Raw genomic sequence first — 20,690 nt, 5'->3', positions numbered from 1 at the left:
TGAGTTCTATCTGCACATACGTTTGCAGGCCAGAAGAGGGCATCAGACCACATTATAGATGTGTTGTGAGCTACCATGGGCTTTCTAGGAACTGAACTCAGGACCTCTCTGCAACAGCAGCCTGTGCTCTCAACCGCTGAGAGCATCTCTTTAGCCCCTCTACTGACTGTGGAAAACTGGCTGCTTTGTTTTGTCATTATACCTATTTATCTATTTGGGGTGGTGGTGCTGTGTGTGTGTGTGTGTGTACTCACAGAAGACAGACCACAACTTTTGGGAGAGCCAGTTCATTTCTGGGTCCCAGGGATTGAAGTCATTATGTTCAGTAACAGGCTGAACAGTTCATGCACAGTGAGCCATGTTGTAGATCCTAGCTGGCTGTTTAACTGCAACCAGTGCAGGTGTGAGTGTGGGTTTAGGGAACCACAGTTATAGGGTTGTAGAGTCCAGCTGTGGGTAAATGAAGGCAATCCTAGCTCAGCAAACTTGGTGGAGAAGGTTTAAATTGCTCCAGGATCCACACCTGACTAACTTCAGGCTGAAGACACAGGTTCAAGCAAACAAACAAGACAAAACAAAAACCCACACGAAAGGCCTTCAGAGATGGTTCAGGCACTTGCTGTGTGTGCAGTAAGAAGACTAGAGTTTCAGTCTCCAGCACCAGGACCTCACTGGCCAGAGAACATAGTCAAAACAAGTTGGGAAGAAAAAAAAAAAAAACAAACCATCAGACGCCCTCCTCTGGTCTCTAATGTGCACACATTTGCATGGATCTGTGGAAGCCTGTCACCAGGCTTTCCCACAGGAAGTGCTTTCACCTGTATGATCAATGGCACAGAGAAACTGCTGACCTAGACTGCTCTGTGGGCGGAAAGAGATTTATTTGGAATCAAACTGTGAAGGCCACCTCTCGGTGTTTTTTGGGGGGGGGTGCAGAGGGACAATCAGGGAGAAGAGTATATAGACTTTCTATGACCGTGAGGTGGATATGGGGGTCTGAGTGACGGTTGAACTGGAACTAGGTGCCCTTGGCAGAGGTAGTTGACCTTTGGGGGAAGGTTAAGAGAACTTCCTGGTGAACAGAAACAGAACAAACAAATAACCTTTAGGCTTGTTTACCTGGTAACAACCTGCTTATTTAGCCAGAATCTGTCTAAGACAGTGTCAACAGCTCTGCTATTTGGACCTGACAACCTGCTCAGCCATCTCTCTGGTTCTTTTCATGTCTTTTTTGAGACATTCTCTATGTAGTGCTGGTCCTGGAACTTGATACATAGACCAGGCTAACCTCTAATTAACGAATCTGCCTGTCTCTGCCTCCTAGATACACTAACTGGCCAGGTTTTATTTATTTACTTACTTATTCTTTTTAAAGATTATTTATTTATATATATGAGTACACCGTACTGTCTTCAGACACACCAGAAGAGGGCATCGGATCCCTTTACAGATGGTTGTGAGCCACCATGTGGTTGGTGGGAATTGAACTCAGGACTTCTGGAAGAACAGTCAGTGCTCTTAACCACTGACCGACCCATCTCTCCAGCCCTACTTACTTATTTTTTAAAAGACAGGGTTTCGAGTAAGCAAGTCTTTCCTTAAACGGACTAAGTATCTCTGAAGCTGACCTTCCTGCCTGTACCTCCCAAGTATCCCACGAAGCCTCATTTACATAGTGCTGAGGGCACCCACGTCCTTCGTGGGTGATGCCTGGAGGAAACAAAGGGCTTATGCACTGTTCAGAGTTGGCAACAGAATTTGAATTCCAAACAAGTAGGAAATTTAAAAACAAACAGCAGTGACCAGGGGAAGGATAAGTGTCCTGTTTACTTTCTGTTGCAGTGATAAAACACATTGACCAAAAGCAACTTGGGGAGGAAAGGGTTTGTTTATCTTATTGTCAGGTCACTGTACATCTTTGAGGGAAGCTGGGGCAGAAAGTCAAGGCAGGCGCCTGGAGTCACATTCCGTGGCCAACCATGGAGGTTGCTGGTGCAGTTACTGGTTCACACTCCGAAAGCGTTCTTCTTACCTAGTCCCAGGACCCCTTCGCCTAGGGAATGTTGCTACCCATAGTAGGCTGGACCCTTCTCTATCGATTAACAAAAGAATACCTCATAGACAAGTTTACAGACCAAACCCACCCCGGGCAATCCCTTAAACTGAGGTTTCTCTCACATGATTCCAGGCTGTGCCAATTTGACAAGGCTAACAAAGTCAATAGTCACTCGGGAGATCTCTGAGTAAGTAGAAAACACCGAGGCTCTTGATGATGGCTGGTAGGGGTCAAGGTAGAAAGCAGAGTTCCTTCATTCTGTGGCTCCTTTTCTCAATGACAACGGATCTCCCCTAACAATCTTTTTTCTTCTTGTGAATAGCTTGAGAGAAGACGATAATCTAAAAAAGGGTTATATTTCCAAAGCATGGTAGGTGCTTAATAAATGTTAAAAATAAGTGATGAATGAGATAGAGCGGGACGCGGAGGAGGTACTATCCCAGAGTCCAGCCAAGAGCTCAAAGGAACGTACGCGCCAGGACCCGGAGCAGGGTAAAGTTGCAACTTCAGGGCAACAACACTTAAAGGCAGCCTCATTAAAGTGTGGTTCTGGCTCTTTAAGGGGCGGGGCGGGGCGGGGGTGGGGAAATTATATCGACATGCTAACGGGCCTATCACCGTCTCTAAAAGGAGGGGCTTTATAAATATTTTCCACGCCTCTCATTGGAAACTGTCTTTAGGCGCCATTTAAAAACACCAATGGTTTGTCGATATTTCTGCCACTGCCCCTCACTGATTGGCCACAGACTATGGTCCCGCCCCCTGCTTGTCCCATCCCTTCGCACACAAGATGGCGGCGCCCAGTGGAGTCGAGGCCGCGCTTGGGGTCTGCCGCGGCTGACTTTCTGTCCGGCTTTCCCTTTGGGTGCCAGTCGCCGCGAGCGGGAGGACAGGGGCCGGGCGGGGACAGGGGCACTTGCGTGGCTGGACCGCGAGCCCACGCCCAGCCTGCGTCGCCCCCACCCGGCCCCGGCCCGGCCCTTCCAGATCCCGTCCCATACTTCACGGTCTTCTCCTGATCAGACCCGTTGCCCGGCTTTGTATACCGCTCCTGGCGTCTAAAGCTGAGGTACTTCCTACGGTCCGGGATCCCTGTCTCTTTAGAGATGTTTCGCCTCTTCGCTCCCGAACAGCGCGCCTTCCAAACCGGGACTCCTTTCCCTCTTGTAAAAGTCTTCCCTCCAACCCACTTCTGTAGACCTTGGTTCTCCCTTGGTTAGACGTTCACATCCATTCCAAATTAACTCTGAACCCTCCACAGTATTGGCAACCTTGACACCGCCTTCTCTGAGGAGCCAGCCTTTTGTCTTGAACTTCACAGCCCTATCATGGAGGCTGTCTACTTGGTGGTGAATGGGGTGGGCCTGGTGCTGGACTTGCTGACCTTGGTGTTGGATCTCAACTTCTTGCTCGTGTCCTCCCTCCTGGCTACCTTGGCCTGGCTTTTGGCCTTCATCTACAATCTGCCACATACGGTATTGACCAGTCTTCTGCACTTGGGTCGAGGATTCCTGCTTTCTTTGCTGGCCTTAGTTGAAGCAGTGGTCCGATTTACCTTCGGGGGATTACAGGCCTTGTGTACTCTTCTCTATAGCTGCTACTCAGGCTTGGAGAGCTTAAAGCTCCTGGGGCACCTGGCCTCTCATGGAGCTCTGAGGAGCCGAGAATTACTGAACAGGGGCCTCCTGAACGTGGTCTCCAGTGGCCATGCTTTGCTGCGCCAGGCCTGTGACATTTGTGCTATTGCCATGAGCTTGGTGGCCTATGTGGTCAACAGTTTGGTCAACATCTGCCTCATTGGCACTCAGAACTTCTTCTCCCTGGTGCTGGCCCTGTGGGATGCTGTGACAGGGCCTCTTTGGAGGATGACAGATGTGGTGGCTGCTTTCCTTGCTCACATTTCCAGCAGTGCGGTGGCCATGGCTATTCTACTGTGGACGCCCTGCCAACTAGTACTGGAGCTGTTGGCCTCAGCCGTCCGCCTCCTGGCCAGCTGTGTGCTTTTCCACCTCACCGGTTTGGTGTTGCTGGCTTGTGTGCTGGCAGTGGTCTTGGTTGTGTTGCACCCAGAGCAGACCTTGAGGCTGGCCAGCAGGGCCCTCAGTGAGCTTCACGCCCGCCCATCCTACCACCGGCTTCGAGAGGACATTGTACGGCTGTCTCGCCTTCCACTAGGTCTAGAGGCTTGGCGCAGAGTCTGGAGCTGGAGCCTACAACTGGCCAGCTGGCCAAATCGGGGAGGAGCACCGGGAGCCCCCCAAGGTGGCCCCAGGAGGGTGTTCTCAGCCAGGATCCAGCCACAGGATACTCTTCCTGAGGCCGAAGAAGAGGAGGTCATCAGAACAACACCTGCCAGAGGCCGAGGCAGACTCAACGAGGAGGAGCCTACAGCTGGGCAAGACCCGTGGAAGTTGCTGAAGGAGCAAGAAGAGCGGAAGAAGTGTGTTATTTGTCAGGACCAGAGCAAGACGGTGCTGCTTCTACCCTGCCGGCACCTGTGCCTGTGCCAGGCTTGCACTGAGATCCTCATGCGCCACCCTGTTTACCACCGCAACTGCCCGCTCTGCCGCCGCAGCATCTTACAGACCCTCAATGTCTACCTCTGAAGACTCCCTCCCTGCCTGCCCATCCTTTGCGCTCTGCACACCAGGACAGCATCAACATTTTGCCTCTGGGTTCTGGCCTGAGTCTTCTTTGCCCTGAAGGTGACTCTGCCAAGCCTCAAGCCATATATATCCAGGACATGTAGCTGGAATACTCTGGAAGACTCCAGTCTGGGTGGGACAGAGTAACACTTTTCTCTAAACCCTGTGTGGGGCCCTGAGATGCTGAGGGTGGTGAGTATGTCACTATGCAAGGGCCCTGAGACTCTGTGGTGGGCTCTTCTGCGCCTGCCCGGGCCCACCAGATGCCTGTCTCTAGGGCCATCCTCCTCAGCTTCTGGCTTTTTTGTTGGAGTTTTCCCTAGGCCACACCACATCAGTGTCATTTGAGGATTTTGGCAACTCGTGGGCCTTGGAGTGATGTTGATTATTATTATTTTTTTTTTTTTCTTTTTTGGTTTAGAATGATCTTGAACCTTTATGTTCAGCCAGAGCCTCTGCCCTGGTGGGTCTGGGAGTAGAAACCTGCAGGTGCCCTTAGAGCCACTTCTGCCTGCCATTGTCTTTTAAAGACTCCCAACCTGACCAGAACCTGGGGTCAGGAGTTTACCTCTGGGTACAGGGGTACAGCTACACCTGGCTTTGGGACCATTTACCCTTAGGCACCTCAGCTCCATGGGAGCCTCAGAAGGAACAACCAGCTGTCTATTCATTCCCTACATGCCATGGAACATAGCATTCCTCCTGGGCTCTCTCCAGCAATGGAGAGGGCATTCAGCACTTTTCACTAGGGTCCAAACAAGAGGTGAGGCCTCAGGAGTCATAGCTCCCGTAAGTTGGACTGCCCAGTTTCTATGAATAAAGCTCTGTTGACAGCGCTAAGTGTGGTCCTTGCAAGTACCAGCGAGTGGTCAGCTGCTGTTGCTTCCAGGTCTGTTTGAGACTGGCTAGAGTAAGAAGTGAGCATCGCGATTGCAAGCTCTAAGGGATGGGGATGAGGAGAGAGTGTGGCTGGCTTTGCTGAGAGGAAAGCCCGACAGCAAGCATGGCTGCTTAAATGCTTGCCCTTTTGAGGTGCCCCGCAATCCATGGTTCTGAGTTGCCTTCTCTATACTGTGTTAGGTCCTTATGAGAGGACTGTGAACTTGTCCCCATTCTTTTATGTTCCCATTGTGCTGATCTTTCCAGGAGGACATAGTGGAGTCTGCTGCCTGGAGGTCAGTTTATCCTCTTATTCCTGGAGGGGCTGGTACTTGTCTGGTTTTTGTTTTCCTGAGACAGGGTTTTTCTGTGTAGCTCTGACTGTCCTGGAATTCACCAAGCTGACCTTGAACTTAAAGCTCACCAGCCTCTGCCTCCCAAGTGCTGGGAGTAAAGGTCTGTGCCACCATGCCTCATGTCCTGCTTGGTTTTGTTTTTTGTCTTGGTACAGGGCCTGGTACTGTGATGAGCTGGAGTGTAGGACCTTTGTTGCAGGTGTGAGCTAGCGTCTATGGGCCTATCTGGAAGACCCTGGAAGCTGAGAACCCTCACACAGTTGCCCTCCCACTGCCAGTAGGAAATTAGGGGATCACCCCTATGGTTTAATGTTCCATCTAGAAGCAGTGTCTGAGGCTGTTTTCTGGATGAGGGAGGAGATGCGGGTTCTGAAGGAAGTCCCTCCACTTTGCATTGAGAAGTTGAGCAATTAGGATTGGCAAATCTGGGTGTGTTTGCTATCATTAATCTGAGCCTGTTAAACTGAGTGTCACAAGAGGTGAGCCCCCAGGGGGCCTGTGGTCAGCCTCAAACTTAATGGCTTGGCCCACCCACGCTGTGCCCCGCACAGTGGAGATTTTGGAGGCCTGTGGCAGGGCTTGCCTCCCCCCAGGGAGTTGAGTAGGGGGAAGCCTGGCTCCTTCCAGTCTGCGTTTAGTGTGGAGGATAAACATTTTATTAGAGAAGATAAACTTCCTAAGCTTGGGCCAAGGACCTCCTTTTACTCCCATCTGGAATTCTTTCTGCAGACCTTACTATCCTTTCCCCTAACCCCTTGGAAGCCTAGACCTTAAATCGTTGTCGCACTGTGGAGCTTGGGCACCCCCTTGTGGTCATCTCAGGAACTACTTATCTCTGGGTGGGGTGACAGCTATAGCTTTCTAGGTATCTAAGAAAGCAGGATCTTTATCACTATATGGTGTGCAGCCAGGGCAGCCATGATTAAAAGTCCCGGTTCTTTGTTAGACCAGACAGTGGCTGTTCCCACTTGGTTTGGCATCTTTGAATTAAAAAAAAAAAATGTGTTTCTTTCTCTGAGTGGCAATAGCCCGAAATCAGAAGTTAACCCCTGGTCAGGCAAGGGTTCACCATCTACACATCTACGTGGCAGTTCTGTGGAGCCAATTATTCTAGGTCTGCTTGATTGTATATCTGTGTCATGGCCCCATCCCACCCAGGAGCCCTCCTGCTGTGCATCTCAGAAGAAAGGGAGAAACCAGTGGGAGGATTTTAGGTTTATTAAGTGACCTCTGAGAAAAAGCTCTGCCCTGGAAGCCGGAGAGATGGAGTCAAGGACCTAGAGGGGGCACAGGACTAGGAAAGGAGCATCCCACCTTGGAGTCCTGGGCCAGGAACCCACAGCTGCCAGCCCACTGCATTCTAAAGTCCTGGGCAGAAACCCAGCCACTGCCCCACACTGTCTGTCTTGATCTCAGACAGCCTCTGTCTCCATTCATTGCCAGGAGTGGGACCAGAGGTGGCTCCCTCTCTTCCTAGTCATTCACAACATTCCAGGGGGCCAGCCCTCCTGGTATGTGCTGGTCAGTGTCACACCCTCCACTAGCAAGTGCCAGCTCCGGGTTCACTGTATTTTAAGCGAAGACTGGGGAACTGTGCCAGTCAGAATAGACGAGAAATCCAGAGAAGGTACTGTCTGTCTTGATGCTGGCATAGATGCCAATGTAATCACCCACGCCCACCTGCACCCACACCTGGTCCTCAGGTTCTAGCCTTACCATCGCACCCCCTGAGAGTGAGGCTGGCTTGGGCCACCCCCCAAAAAACTGGAAGAAAGAAGCTATGGACTGGCCATTTTTGACAAGATCAAACTGCAAGCTGGCCCGGTAGACAGTAGCGTGGACGGCAAAGTAGTAAACACCAGGCACTTGGCAGGTGAACTTGCCAGTAGTGGCATCGTAATGTCCCTGCTCATTGAGCAGCACACGGTCAAAGGGTAGGGGTGTGTCGGCTGGCGGAGGTACCCGGCTCTCTGATCGCTTGGCACTGAAGGCTGATCGCGGGGGCACAGAGCACTCCCCCGCAGGCCCGATAGCCCCCACGGGGCCTGCCTCTCCACGCGGCCCGGGCTCCCCACGTGGCCCAGGTAGTCCTGCAGGGAATGGAGTGGGAAAGGAAAAATTAGGAGCCGCAGCAGGAGTGCAGAAGGGTGACTATTAAGCATCCCTAAGCCTCCCAGCCTTCCTGGCTATTATATTACCTCCTGCTGGGGGCAGATCTGAAGTGCTGAGTAGAGGGATCAGGGTTTCTGATTCCCTGGGGCTGACTCACCCCCCCCCCCCACCCGCGGCCCACCTCGCCCCACTCCGACTGGAATGGAGGGAGAGTAGCGCCCCCTGGCGGGACCCTTGACCCTCAAAGGATCCACCAGAGAAGTTGCTGTGCTCACTAGGATGTACCCATGCACTGCAACGAAAATGACTTCTTACCCGGTCTCCCGCCCTCGCCTTTCTCTCCCGGAGCTCCGGGTGCACCGTCGCGGCCGTCACGGCCGTCACGGCCAGGCAGGCCTTGGCTGCCATGGTGGCCTGGTGTGCCTGGAAGGCCGGGCTGCCCGGGACACAGGCTGGGGATCTTGTTGTCGTCCAGAGGAGGAGAACCTGATACCAGGCCCAGAAGCAGCAGGGCAAGAAGTGGCCTCATGGTGGTGACCAGGAGGCTCAGACGCCAGGATCGTCTCTTGAAGTCTGTAGGCTGGGCAGGACCAGAGTTGGAACCAAGACTCTTAGGACCAACCACGCGCCCCACCCAGGTGGAACCCAGTAGGTCCCCGCCCTACAAAGATGCCATTGGGGTTGAGCACAGTGTGATGGGATGAAGATGAGGGTGCCCTAAGCCAAAACTGGGAAAGGAGAGATAAGCCCTCCTCCAGCCCCTAGCTGGCGCCCAGGCTTTCCCACAGTCCCCTCCCCCACTTACCCTCGTTCTCTTCCAAACTCACCCCTCCCGGTTCCCCAGCGCTCCCAGCTGCTCGCTTTGAATGACTTCCTCAAACCCTCCTGCTGGCCCTGCTCCCACTCCTACCCCAACCAGGCAGCCCCTGCCCTTGCTGACTGACTCCTAGCTTCTGGTTGCTCTGGCTCCACAGCGCTCCTCCCAGACTCCTAGAGGAAACCAGTTGTTCAGAGGCCAAGAACTGCGGGGCTGGGAAATAGCAGAGAAATAACTCGTGGTGTCGCCCGGCGGCCGGCCAAAGTTGTGGGAGTGTAGGGGGTGTGGAGAAAGGAGGAGGAGGAGAGACTTGAGCCTACATTACAGAAAGGCTGAACTGTGAGACAGATACTTGGGGCTCCAGTTCCCAGGAGCGGGAGGGAGGGAGGAAGGAATGGGATAATGATGGAGTCCAAAGTCAAAACTAATGTGTGGGGGTGGGGCAGGGGTGGAGAACTGGATTAGTAGGGGGTCCCAGGGTAAAGAATTCCAAAAGGAGAGAGACAGTTGGACCTCCAGCTTAGGGTCGCAGCACACCAGCCGGCACCCAGTTTTGTTGACTAAATGAAAAAGCTTGATGGTCAGGTGACTGTGAACTTAAATGGAAAGGGGAAAGGCAGACGACAAGGAATCAGGGTTAGACTTGGATAGGAAGCCTGCTAGGCTGTCCAATGGCACAGTGTGGGGCCTGGCACTGCCCAGGGCGATCTTGGCAAATAAAAGCTCCAGGAAGGTAGAGGAAAGATGGGATGGTCCCGTTAGTCCTGGGCAGGATCAGATTTGGAACTGGTCCTTTTCCTCTCTGAGAAGCTCCAGAGAGGATGGGCAGAGTCCCATGTCCAGACCACCCTTGCCCTTGTCTTTTGTCTGTCCTGCCCACCCATATAGGTAGAGGAGGAAGGGCAGACAGAGGGTGGGGGCTGGCTTCAGGTCAGGGCTGGGAGCAAGCTTCCAGGCTAGCTGCCACAGGCAGCCTGTTGCAGTTGAAAGGCCAGGGGGTGCCCAGTAATGCCAGGCTAGACTGGCACTGCTGTTCTGCCTCCTGGCATACAGAACGGCAAGGGGGTAGGATAGTGCCCAGTGAGGTGCATCGAGGTACAAGCAGCCCACAAAGGAACCTCCGGAAAGTCTGGTAGCAGGGTAGAGTTGTCAGACTCTGTCGGAGGAAAGACAGCCATCAGGTGCCTAGTCTCCACGTGCCCACCCTTCCTATGACCTCCCTCCTCTCTGTCCCAGCACCTTGTAGCCTCTGAGGATGTCTGTCACCTCCGTCTGCGTGGCCAGGCCCACCCAGATGTTAGGGAAGGCTGTGGCATTGTAGCTCAGTCCAAGGCACATCTCCACCTGAACAGGTTCACAGGTCAGGTCTGTAGCGGGGAGGGTTGAGTCACTGTGGCGGATAAGACACTGCCTGGCCATTGTTTCCACATGTTTAAGATGCACTTGTGTTTTGAGTCTCTCAAGAGGCAACCACAGAAAACGGCTTCACACACTCCAAGGAGCCCTGCTGCTTTCCAGAGGCTATTTGCCAGCCTGTGTATCATGTAGGCCCCTCTGATCTTAGGGAATGTGGAGCACCCAACTTGGGACCACTTGGGACCACTTCTGTCTTGTAGTCTGTGAAGTAAGCTGTGGAGAGGGGCTCTGAGTGCCAAAGTAGATTAAGTCTCAAAGCTCCTACCATTGACTCCTACATTTCTGTGCCCCTCCCAGATGACACCAGTGTACAATGCCACCACCAGCCAAGAGTCCCATCAAGACTCCTTGAAGTAGTCACAGGATGAGGAAGAGAGACACCCAGCCATGAAATATCAAGGGGAAGGGAAGGGGAGTTGAAGAAAGTGTGGTAGGGAACCCTGCCTGTTCTGACTGGCGGGACTTGCTCAGAGTAAGGCTCCTTTCCTTACCTGGTTGTGGGGACAAGTGGCGGTTGCAGTTGTCACTGCTGTCATTTGCACAGTCTTTCCATAAGTCACACATCCATTGCAGATCTCTATATCCTCCACTCTGGCAGAACTCTCTGGGCCCACAAAGGTCTGTGGGTACAGGGGCATGCATGCCTGTACCTACTGCCCTCCAGGGTACCCTTTAATGTCCCTTGGAGGACCAGCTGTTGCCCACACCCACCTGCCCAGGGGCACCCACTCTCTGTAGCATTGGTGACTTGGTAGGTGGCTAAAAAGCCCCCGCTGCTGATGCCAAGGTCAGTCTTGAAGATTACTACCAGCTGGTGCTGTGAGGAGATGAGGTGGGGTGGCGGCTCTGCTCCACAGAACCTGCCGGGGGAAGAAAGTTATCCTGGGCACAGAGCCCTTGGCTATGCCAGGGGCCGTAGGACCCAAGGTTGCCGAGTCATGGAGCTTAGGGTCTAGGGACTCATGCTATTTGTTTCAAGACATATGAGATGACTTCTTCAAGTTGAGCCACTTTGGGATGGGGAGAGTCGGGGAAGACAGGGAAGGCAAAGGCCTTGGAGGGGGAAGAGTGGGGCCAGGCAACTGCATAAGTGGAAGCGCTGCTGTCTCAGGATGCCAATGAGAGATCTCTATAGAGTAGATGAAGACTGCGAAGCTGGGTATTATACCCCTTGAGCCTAGCATATGGATCCTGGCCTGCCAGATGGGGGATGGGTTGCCCACCACTCTTGCCCCAATTCGTACCTGCCCAGGAAGCTGAAGGTTCCTGAATTGCTGGCCTCATAGACCTCCACGTAGTCAAACTTGCACTCAGCCTGCGCTTCCAGGCTGAAGTTGTGGAACTCGAGTCTTATCCTGTATCCCACAGGTACTTCAATGTACCAGGTGCAAAGCTGGGGGAGGGCAGATGTGACGTAACTCATGGGGACCTTCCCCTGCCCCAGCCTGGACATGCAGGGGGCTACTTTGCCCAGAGCAGACCAGGCAAGATGTGAGTGGCTGTTGTCCACCTCACTTCTAGCACTGGTGCCTCTTAAAATAGGAAATGTCCATCAGTCATGGCGCCGTACACCTGTAATCACAGTGCTTGGAAGACAGAGTCCAAGGCAGGCTGTGTGTCAAGGCCCATCGCGGCCTCCTGATCGACATACAGAGACTGATTCAAGAAGCCAAGGACCAGGCGTATAGCTTAATGGTAAAGAACTTGTATGACCCTGGGGTTGATTCTCAGCGTGGACAAAAACAAAAACCCCCCAGCAGATGTGGGGTAGGGGTGCCGGTGCAGGGGTGGGGGTGCACACCTTTTAGTTCCAGGCTAGCCACGGCCACATAGTAAGATCATGTCTCAAAACAAAGACCCAGGCTTGGCATGGTGGCTCATACTTATAATCCAAGCACACAGGAGGCCGGGGCAGAAGGATTCTCACCAGTGCCAAGATCAGCATGGACTATAGGGTGTGACATTGTTTATCCATAAAATAAATGCTTTTTTGAATTGTCTGGTCTCGGAAATAAATGTGTTTACCTAGCCTGGACATGTCTGGCATACAGTTGGTGCTAAACAGTATCTCCTGGTCTGCATAAGCTCATTTTATCAAGTGTATCCCCAGGCAGACTTCCCACTTATAAGACCTAGCTACTCTGGTCTCATGAGTTTTACACCATCCTGAGGGTACTGCATTTACCTGTTGGTGTGGGTAGTGCTGTGGGTAGTTTGGGGTAGAGAACACCCCAGAGAGCTCAGTCAGGTTCCCTCCACACCCTGTAGAGAAGCCAAGTGGCTCATGAGTGGTTGGGAAGAAAATTCTGGGTCAGTGCAGGGGATGCCAGCCTGAACCTGGGACAGAAGCCTGAAGATGTGCCTGCCCTGTCCCTCGCTGAGCCCGTACCCAGTGTCTTGGCACTGCAGTTTGTCTCGTCACTGCCATCAGCACAGTCATTAATACCGTCACATACAGAGTCATGCTTCAGACAGAGGAGCAGGTCACAGTGGAACTCATTGTGGGCACAGCTCCCTGGAGAAGGGCAAGGACCATCTGGAGTCAGAATCCCCCAGAGTTTCCATAGCTGAAGGAGAGGTGGCTGGGGACATGGAGGGAAGTCACTTACAATGTCCAGGGGCCACCGCTTGGTACCAGGCCTGGAAACCAGACCCTTCCACATCATTATCAGAGACAAAGGACACACGGAGGTGGCTGGTATTGGTGTTTAATGTGGCAGGAGGTGTTTTACCACACACCCTGTAAGAAAGCCAGGTAGGGGTGATGGAGGCTCTGAACTCAGGTAAGAAACAGACCAGAGAAGGGAAGTGAGTTTCCTTAGGCCACAAAGCAAGGTGCTGGCAGGGGAGGGGTCAGAAGTCAGTTTTGTAAATTTTCTTCTAGTTCAGATTTTTGCTTGAGTTCCCAGTGTCTCTGCCTTTCAGGCATGTGGGGTCCCCTGGAAGCAGGGGGACCTACCTGAGGAGAGGGCCTGCAGGCTCTGGGATAATTTCCAAGCGATCAAAAAGACAGGTGAGCACACTTTCTATGCTGAGCGCTTGAATCTTGAGTTGTATTGTCTGACCAGTGGCTACCTGGATATGCCAGACACAATGGCTGTGCGGCGGGTAAAGGTCTGGGTAGTTGGGACTGCTGAAGAACCCACTGGGACCATGCAGGAGGCCTCCGCACACTACGGGGGATGGAGTGAGAGTTCAGAGGTCAATAGGAGACAGGTCTTCCCCCACCTGCAAGATTCCCTTTCCACCCCCCAACGCCATCTTGGGTCTTCTCCAGAGAGTGCCCTTAGGACTTACTGGTCTGGTGTGTAGGGTTTATGGCTGCCTCCTGCTGCCCTGTAATGGTTGAGGTGGTGGTAGTGTGGGTGTTAGGGGTGGTGCTGGGAATGACACTCATAGTGGTGAGGCCTCCGGTGGGCAGTGGGTTCTTGGTAGTCCTGGGGAGAGATGTAGCCTGCAACTCTGGAGGCAGGCATAGAGGAGTGTCGTTTAGAAGAGCAGGTTGCTGGGGACTGGCAGAATGGCTCATGGACACTTCATGTAAAGCCCTTCCAGCTACTTACGAGCCAGGATGACAGCCACCAGTAGCCCCAGCAGCAGGAGCAGCAGGCCACTGAGCAGCAGGATGCAGAGCCAGGAGAAGTGGCAGTCTGGTTGTAGTCCCCGGAGACGCTGGGCTACAGAGAGGACACAGTGGGCTTTTGAGAAGCACCCCTGTGTGGGACATCCCTCACACCACCTTAGTTCCTGGGTTCTCTCTGATGGTTACCATGCCAGGGAGCTTGGAGGCTACTGCTGACATTTTTCTGTAACGCTGGTGGAGAGCAAGAAGGCCCCGCTTCTGGGTCGAAAGCAGGATTGCAGAACTCTGTCTGGAATGGAAGGCAGGGCCTTATGGGCTAGGACATGCAGGTTCACTAGGGACATCAGGGAGTTTGCTTCCATGTCGGCCTTACCTTGCTCAACTCAGTTGCCTCTGGACAGAGGATGACATCAGCATAGTCCTTCATGGCTTAAAATTCTGCATGGTTTTCCGGAGATCCTGCGATAGCCCAAGACCCCCGAGGGTCCTCTCCCTGGTCACAAGCCACCAATCAAAGAAGCGACCTTTACCCCTGAGGGACCAGGCTGTCAGGAGACACTGCTTCTCTGGTTGCCTTTGGCAGAATGGTTGGAGCCCCAGGCTACTATGGCTCCGTGTGGGGGAGGGAGCTGATGCGAGAAGGAATTCACAAAAGGCATGAAATGGTCCTTAATCCAACTCAGCTGAGGATGCTGAGGTCAAGACCCTGGCACCGAGTAGCAGTTCTTAAAGGCACAGGCAGTGGCTGCAAACACCAGCAGAGAAAGTTGGGTGCTCTGTGGGATGTGGTTAGGGGGCTGGGGTCACTATGCCCTCCTCCTCACTCAAGGTATGGTGGGAGTTCCTGGGGAGCTGAGCTTGGAGACTATGACTGAAGTGCAGGCCTTGGAGCCTCAGGTGAACAGACAGAGGGAGCAAGTGCTGAGATAGAGGGGGGCTGCTTTCTAAGGGTCATAAGGTCAGCAGTCCACCACTCCCCAAAGTTATTAGCTTTTTCTTTTCTCCTTCCTTCCTTCTTTTTTTCCTCTTCTTCTCTTCTTTCTCCTCCTCCTCCTCCTTCTTCTATGAGATGGTTCCTTTTTTGTATTTGTTTTTTATTTCATGTATATAAGTACACTGTAGCTGTCCTCAGACACACCAGAAGAGGACATCATATGTCATTACAGATGGTTGTGAGCCACCATGTGGGTGCTGAGAATTGAACTCAGGACCTCTGGAAGAGCAGTCGGTGCTCTTAACCACTGAGCCATCTCTCCAGTCCAAGATGGTTTCATATTGCTTCGGTTAGCTTCAGACTCTTCATGTAGGCAAGGATGACCTTGAACATTTTTTGTCATTATATATACATAATATGTATGTATCACATGTATATATATATGATTATATATCAAGATTATATATCAAGGTCTCTCACTTGAACTCAGAGCTTGCTTGCTTTTGCTTGTTCAGTCAACTGGCCTACTCCAGGCATCACAGATGGGGCTACTCTGTCTGACTGGCAATCACTGTTTCTGTGAGTGTTCCACATCCAAATAGCAAGTGCCTTTCACCCACTAAGCCATTTCCTTCATAGGCTCTAGAGCTTCTGAGACTCCTGTCTCTATTCCTCAGTACTGTGTGAGCACCATGGAGCTCACACCGTTGGACCCTCTGGGCGTGCTAGGTTTGCACACTACTGACAGGTATGCCCCTACCCCCAGTCTATCTTTTGTTGTTTTGTTTGGAGACAGGGCCTCGAACTGAACTGTTGAAGCTAGCCTTAACCTTGGAGCCCATTCTCTTACCTCAGCCTCCCTGGGGTTGGCAGGGAGTCTTCACACATGGGTGAGAAAGACCTCTATTACCTTTAGTCTCCACCTCTGGGTCCCCAAGCCTGCAGGAGGGAAGACAGCTGGCAGAGGATGCCTGTTGTTGTGGTCTGGTCAGCTGTGGAGTCTGGTTGTTGGTCTTGGTTGCTGTCATGGTGTAGAAAGGATGTCCTGCATGTCCTAGTCTGACACAGCTGTTCCAGGGATAAAGGCACAGTACTAGGCAGGGCTGAGAGTCTGGAGAGAACTTCATATTCAGCTACTACCTGTAGAATATCTATAATGCTTTAGGCCCTGGGCAAGAGGTCTTACACATTGTTCTCTCCTTTTATACATAAACCAATGAAGTAGCCATTTTACAAAAGGTGGTATTCAGGTTCTGAGATGTTAAGTAACTTTCCCAAAGTCACACAGCTGCCCTCAGGAAAGAGGGCAAGTTCTCCATCTGCCCTCTCGGAGGCCTGGCTGCTTCTTCCTGGTCTCTAAACATGGAGCCCAGCCGCCCTGGTCTTTAGGGAAACCAGTCTTGAAGGGGCTGTGACAGGCATCCTTTGGGCATAAGTCTTTGCCCATTCTGATTGGATTACACTGGATTACTGATTACAGTATTGGTTCCTTGGAGCATTTAAACCCATGAGAAGAGTTCGCAATACCTAAAGCATTGTGGTGCACACCTTTAATCCCAGCACTTGAGAGGTAGAGAAGGCAGATCTCTGAGTTTGGGGCTAGCCTGGTCTATAGAGTGAGTTCCAGGACAGCCAAGGCTACATAGAGAAACCCTGTCTCAAAAGTGAGGAAAGAAAAGAGAGAGAAAAGGAGAAAGAGAGAAGAGAGAGAAGAGAGAGAAGAGAAGAGAGAGAGAGAGAGAGAGAGAGAGAGAGAGAGAGAGAGAGAGAGAGAGAGAGAGAGAGACTGAACTAGAATAGAACCTATGGACTGCCCTACACTGGTCTGTGGTGATTTGGGAGGGGCAGGCTGAGCCTCTTGGTGTGATTATTTGCTGGAGTCTGCAGGTACTTGGCTGGGTGATGAAGTAGGCTGGTGGAGTAGTCACTCATCCTAGTAGCAAAGGACTTAGCAGGAGTTCCAAAGTGGGGCTCAGAGGCTCCTTGGCATCTCCACCCCAACTCAGATTGGATAGAATTTATTATGATCATGACTTGGTGGGGTGTAGGACAGCACAGTGGAGCCCTCTCTGTATAGGACCATCACTTGTCTAGAGGACTGTGACTGACGCCACAGCCATCAGCGATGAGCTGTTAGCATTCTGTCTAAGCTCTGCCCCACAGTTAGCTGGCAACAGCCAGGTATGGCTGACACTATAAAAGGGGCTGCTTACTCCCACTCCTCTCTTGCTCCTCCACTCTTGCTCTTACCTTCCTACTCCCACTCTCTCCCCATTTTCCCCCCAGCCTCTACTCCTCTACTTCTCTACTCTCTTTCTGTCTTTCTCTGCCTCTATTACCTCCTAATTCCTGCCCCCACCCCATGCCCTAAATAACCTCCATTCTATAGTATACTGTCATGTGACTGGTCCCTCAAGGAGAAGGGATGCCCCAGCATGGGCCTGCAGAGACACCCCTCCCCCACACCTCACCACACCTCCATAGAACATATCCCCCCCCACTTATCTTTTTATAAACACATCATGAGCCATGTCTCAGGTTATCACATCTTCAAATTCACCTGTTAGGCTCAGTGAAGTCCAACTTCAGTAAGATACGGAGCCTTCTGGCAGCCAGGGGACTTGAACCTGGCTCTATAAACAGGCTCAGTGACTTGTTTCTTATTCTACTGGAGTAGGTTTCTTATTCTGTTGAAGTAGATGGGCCAGATAATCTGGCCAGTCTAGGGCCTAGGTGGGAGCACAGCATTGACACCAGAGGCATGAAGACCATTAGAAAAATCATCCCTAGGCTGGAGAGATGGCTCAGCAGTTAAGAGGATGGACTGCTCTACCAAAGGTCCTGAGTTCAAATTCCAGCAACCACATAGTGGCTCATAACCATCTGTGATGGGATTTGATGACCTCTTCTGGTGTGTCTGAAGACAGCTACAGTGTACTCATATATATAAAATAAATAAATAAATCTTAGAGAGAGGGGAAAGAGAGGGGTGGGCATGGGAAGAGAGAGAGAGAGAGAGAGAGAGAGAGAGAGAGAGAGAGAGAGAGAGAGAGAGAGAGAGAGAGACAGAATACGTTAAATGAAAAATAAAATCCCTAAGGTCCTGTAGGCAAGCCATGTAGTCTACCCAGGACAGTACTATCTCAGTAACCTGTGCTTCCTCTTGTTAACTTTTTTTTTGAGACATGATCTTTTATTTATGTACATGTGTGTATGAAGGTACCATTTGTGTGCCCATGCCTATGGAGGCCAAGAGAGCCTCTTCTCCCATCATGAGGGTTCCGGGGATTGAATTTAAGTTGCTAGGCTTGGTGGCAAGGGTCCTTGACTTGCTGAGCTATCTTGCCAACCCAGTTCTTTCTTTCTTACTTACTTTCTTTCTTTTTTAAAGAAGTATTTATTTATTTCATGCATATAAGTACATTGTCACTGTCTTCAGACACACCAGAAGAGGGCATCAGATCTCATTACAGATGGTTGTGAGCCACCATGTGGTTGCTGGGAATTGAACTCAGGACCTGTGGAAGAATAGTCAGTGCTCTTAACCACTGAACCATCTCTCCAGCCCGCCAACCCAGTTCTAATAAAAGATTGCATTATTCTCCAATAATGCACAATTAGGTAGTAATGTTATCTAGTAAAAGACTATGTGCCTCTGTGTATGAGTAGACATGCAGTTTGTTAGCGTGGAAGTCGCAGGTCAAGTTCCAGGAACCAGAACTCTCCACTGGGAGGACTGAACTCAAGTTGACTTGTGCAGTGTGCGCTTTTAGGTCTCCATTGTGAGCCTCTCTAGCCATAAGCAAACTCAGTTTACTTCCTAATGAAGTAGGAGAATTCTGCCAAGAGTCTCGCCAAATGCTGTCACCAATTCAGCCAAAACTGCCTCAGATGGAGCAAGAACTGGGTGAGATCCACCCTGCTTTGGCCACAGCCAGATTGTGTGGCCTTTGACAGGCCCTGAACCCTCATTGTCAAAACGACAGTAGGGACAAGGTGGCCTCTAAAGGTCCAAGCCTAAACATTCAAAAAATATGGATTGGGCTGCGGATCGATCAATTAAAAGTTAATTCTGAGGCTGGAGAGATGGCTAGTAAGTACTGTACCAAATCCCCAACACAAGGTCTGTCCCTGCAATTTTTTTTAATTTTATTTTTTATGTGCACTGCTGTTCTGTCTGCATGTCTGTGTGAGGGGGTCAGATCTTGGAGTTACAGACAGTTGTGAGCTGCCATGTAGGTACTGGGAATTGAACCTGGGTCCTCTGGGAGAGCCAGTGATAACCACTGAGTCACCTCCCCAGCTGCTGAATTTGTTATTGCGTTGGTAAAGGAATTTGCTACAAAACCCAGGACTCACGTATCATCCTTGAAAATGGTGGAGGAGAAAATTGACTCTCAAAAGTTCCGTCCAGGTCATGGTGTGCACATGCTATCCTCTTAGAACACATGTAAAAAAAACAACAAACTATAAGCCGGGCCATCGAACCATGGGTGTGTAAGTCCCAATTCAAATGTGTGTTTGGAGGACATGAACAGAGAGAGCCTTTTGGTTTGATGAGGCCATGGAGGCCTGCAGAGGGGGAGGCTCTTGTTCAAGGTCAACTGCAAAGGCAGCAAACCTCTTAGCGAGGGCCTGCAGGAACACCAGCTAAGAACAGTCGAAATAATCCAAGTTGCTAGGAGGCGAAGCAGATCACAAACGCCTGTGACAGACCTGCTTGTGTTTGGGTTTTGGTGCAGTGCTAGGGACTGTTTCCATGGGGATGAGATGGAGCCACAGGCTAAGTGGAGAAAGGAAAGCTGCTAGGAAGGGCAAAGGGTTGACTTGAGTCCCTAATTTGTTACTGTTTGTTCTCTGGAGAACGGAGTGCACAGGGTGGCTTCTACCACAACTGAAAAGACAAGGCACCTTCAACTTGGCAGAGAGCCAGTTTCTATTTAGGAGAGAATATTGTTTATATGTAGCTGACTGGGAGAAGCCACCAGCTTTCTCATCCTCGGTCCCGCCATTCCTAGTGAGTAGGGAGAGTCCACATCCCTCAGAAATAAATCGCAAGGTTTAAATCTTTGTCATGCTACAAGTGTAGTTTGCTGGGTGGAGCTCCAGCCCAGCATATCAGATGCCCTGGGTTCCATCTCAAGTACCAACTAAAATGGAATGGAAGCACACGGGTCTAAACTGGAATCCCAGCCCCTGCAGAAGAAGCTGGAGACTCGGGCTTGGCACATCCTAGGCCTTAGCCAGATCGAGGGCCACCTGGACTATATGAGATCTTGTCTAGAATAATAAGTTACCTTACTTTCTCACTCCTATGAATTTCCCAGCTTAGAAAGCGGTCTTCCTTCATAAGGTGGGCCACCCAGGAGCGCACAAAGGCCCCAAGTGACAGCAGGTATTTGCACTACTATAAGAATGGCTAGGCAAGACTTTGCTGTTTTATGTCTATGGCACTAGAGCCAGGTAGGAGAAAAACCCTGATGGTCTGAGCTACGGCCAGGCGTTGCTTCCTCAGGTGTTCAGACTGTGCCCTTGGTATGCTAATGTCTGTGGAAGATGCTGCTGCAGTCTGCAAGTGTGATGTGCCTCATTCTCTCAACATTTTGGCTAAAAGAGTAAAAGACATGGACAAACGAAACCTGTGAATCCAGATGTGGAATATGGCATCTAAAATAAAATTTAAGGGAGTTGAACAAGTGGGTAAGCTTCTAGGATTCAGCATTAATGGCAGAAGCAGTGAACTGTGTGGTCCTATGTTGGGAACACTTCCTGGATTCAAGCCCTGCCCAAATCAAGACTGTCACACGAGTTTCCTTCTCAAAGCTACTATTTATTCTGTACAAGGCTCCACTGTACACTAGACATTCTACTCTTGCTTACATAGTAAACAAG

At 51.2% G+C, this 20,690-nt stretch overlaps 3 protein-coding genes across 5 annotated transcripts; 1 reads left to right on the top strand and 2 right to left on the bottom strand.

Moving 5' to 3' along the window:
• Window positions 1–2,885: 2,885 nt before the first annotated feature.
• RNF26 (ring finger protein 26) lies at window positions 2,886–5,433 on the top strand. The gene has a single exon (XM_080929693.1). The coding sequence runs from the start codon at window positions 3,385–3,387 to the stop codon at window positions 4,660–4,662; it is 1,278 nt and encodes a 425-aa protein (XP_080785819.1). The 5' UTR covers window positions 2,886–3,384; the 3' UTR covers window positions 4,663–5,433.
• Window positions 5,434–7,170: 1,737 nt separating this feature from the next.
• C1QTNF5 (C1q and TNF related 5) lies at window positions 7,171–8,977 on the bottom strand. 2 transcript variants are annotated; one of them, XM_080930237.1, is made up of 3 exons: window positions 8,876–8,977; window positions 8,364–8,628; window positions 7,171–8,026 (listed from the first exon to the last, which is right to left on the bottom strand). In XM_080930237.1, exons 2-3 carry the CDS (start codon window positions 8,575–8,577, stop codon window positions 7,509–7,511), a joined length of 732 nt encoding a protein of 243 aa, XP_080786363.1. In that variant the 5' UTR covers window positions 8,578–8,628; window positions 8,876–8,977; the 3' UTR covers window positions 7,171–7,508. The 2 variants fall into 2 exon arrangements, with proteins under 2 accessions (XP_080786363.1, XP_080786362.1); XM_080930236.1 differs by having other exon boundaries at window positions 8,854–8,952.
• An 819-nt stretch (window positions 8,978–9,796) lies between these two features.
• Window positions 9,797–14,291, bottom strand: MFRP (membrane frizzled-related protein; the record flags this gene model as incomplete). 2 transcript variants are annotated; one of them, XM_080930771.1, is made up of 13 exons in its annotated part: window positions 9,797–10,021; window positions 10,105–10,232; window positions 10,773–10,883; window positions 10,993–11,141; window positions 11,526–11,674; window positions 12,467–12,543; window positions 12,671–12,796; window positions 12,891–13,021; window positions 13,241–13,454; window positions 13,579–13,743; window positions 13,845–13,958; window positions 14,051–14,153; window positions 14,238–14,291. In XM_080930771.1, the coding sequence occupies 13 exons, from the start codon at window positions 14,289–14,291 to the stop codon at window positions 9,797–9,799; spliced, it is 1,746 nt and encodes a 581-aa protein (XP_080786897.1). The 2 variants fall into 2 exon arrangements, with proteins under 2 accessions (XP_080786897.1, XP_080786898.1); XM_080930772.1 differs by having other exon boundaries at window positions 11,011–11,141.
• Between the last annotated feature and the right edge of the window lie 6,399 nt (window positions 14,292–20,690).

The sequence above is a fragment of the Micromys minutus genome, assembly GCF_963924665.1.
Source record: "Micromys minutus genome assembly, chromosome: 16".
NCBI lineage: Eukaryota > Metazoa > Chordata > Mammalia > Rodentia > Muridae > Micromys > Micromys minutus.
This window is presented reverse-complemented; position numbering and strand designations above follow the sequence as displayed.

Bases quoted from the DNA above. Each gene is read 5' to 3' on its own strand.
- RNF26 (XM_080929693.1), top strand. From the start codon at position 3,385: ATGGAGGCTGTCTACTTGGTGGTGAATGGGGTGGGCCTGGTGCTGGAC.
- C1QTNF5 (XM_080930237.1), bottom strand. From the start codon at position 8,577: ATGAGGCCACTTCTTGCCCTGCTGCTTCTGGGCCTGGTATCAGGTTCT. The intron at 8,027-8,363 runs GTAAGAAGTCAT...CATTCCCTGCAG, and splicing joins AGGCGAGGGCGGGAGACCGG to GACTACCTGGGCCACGTGGG.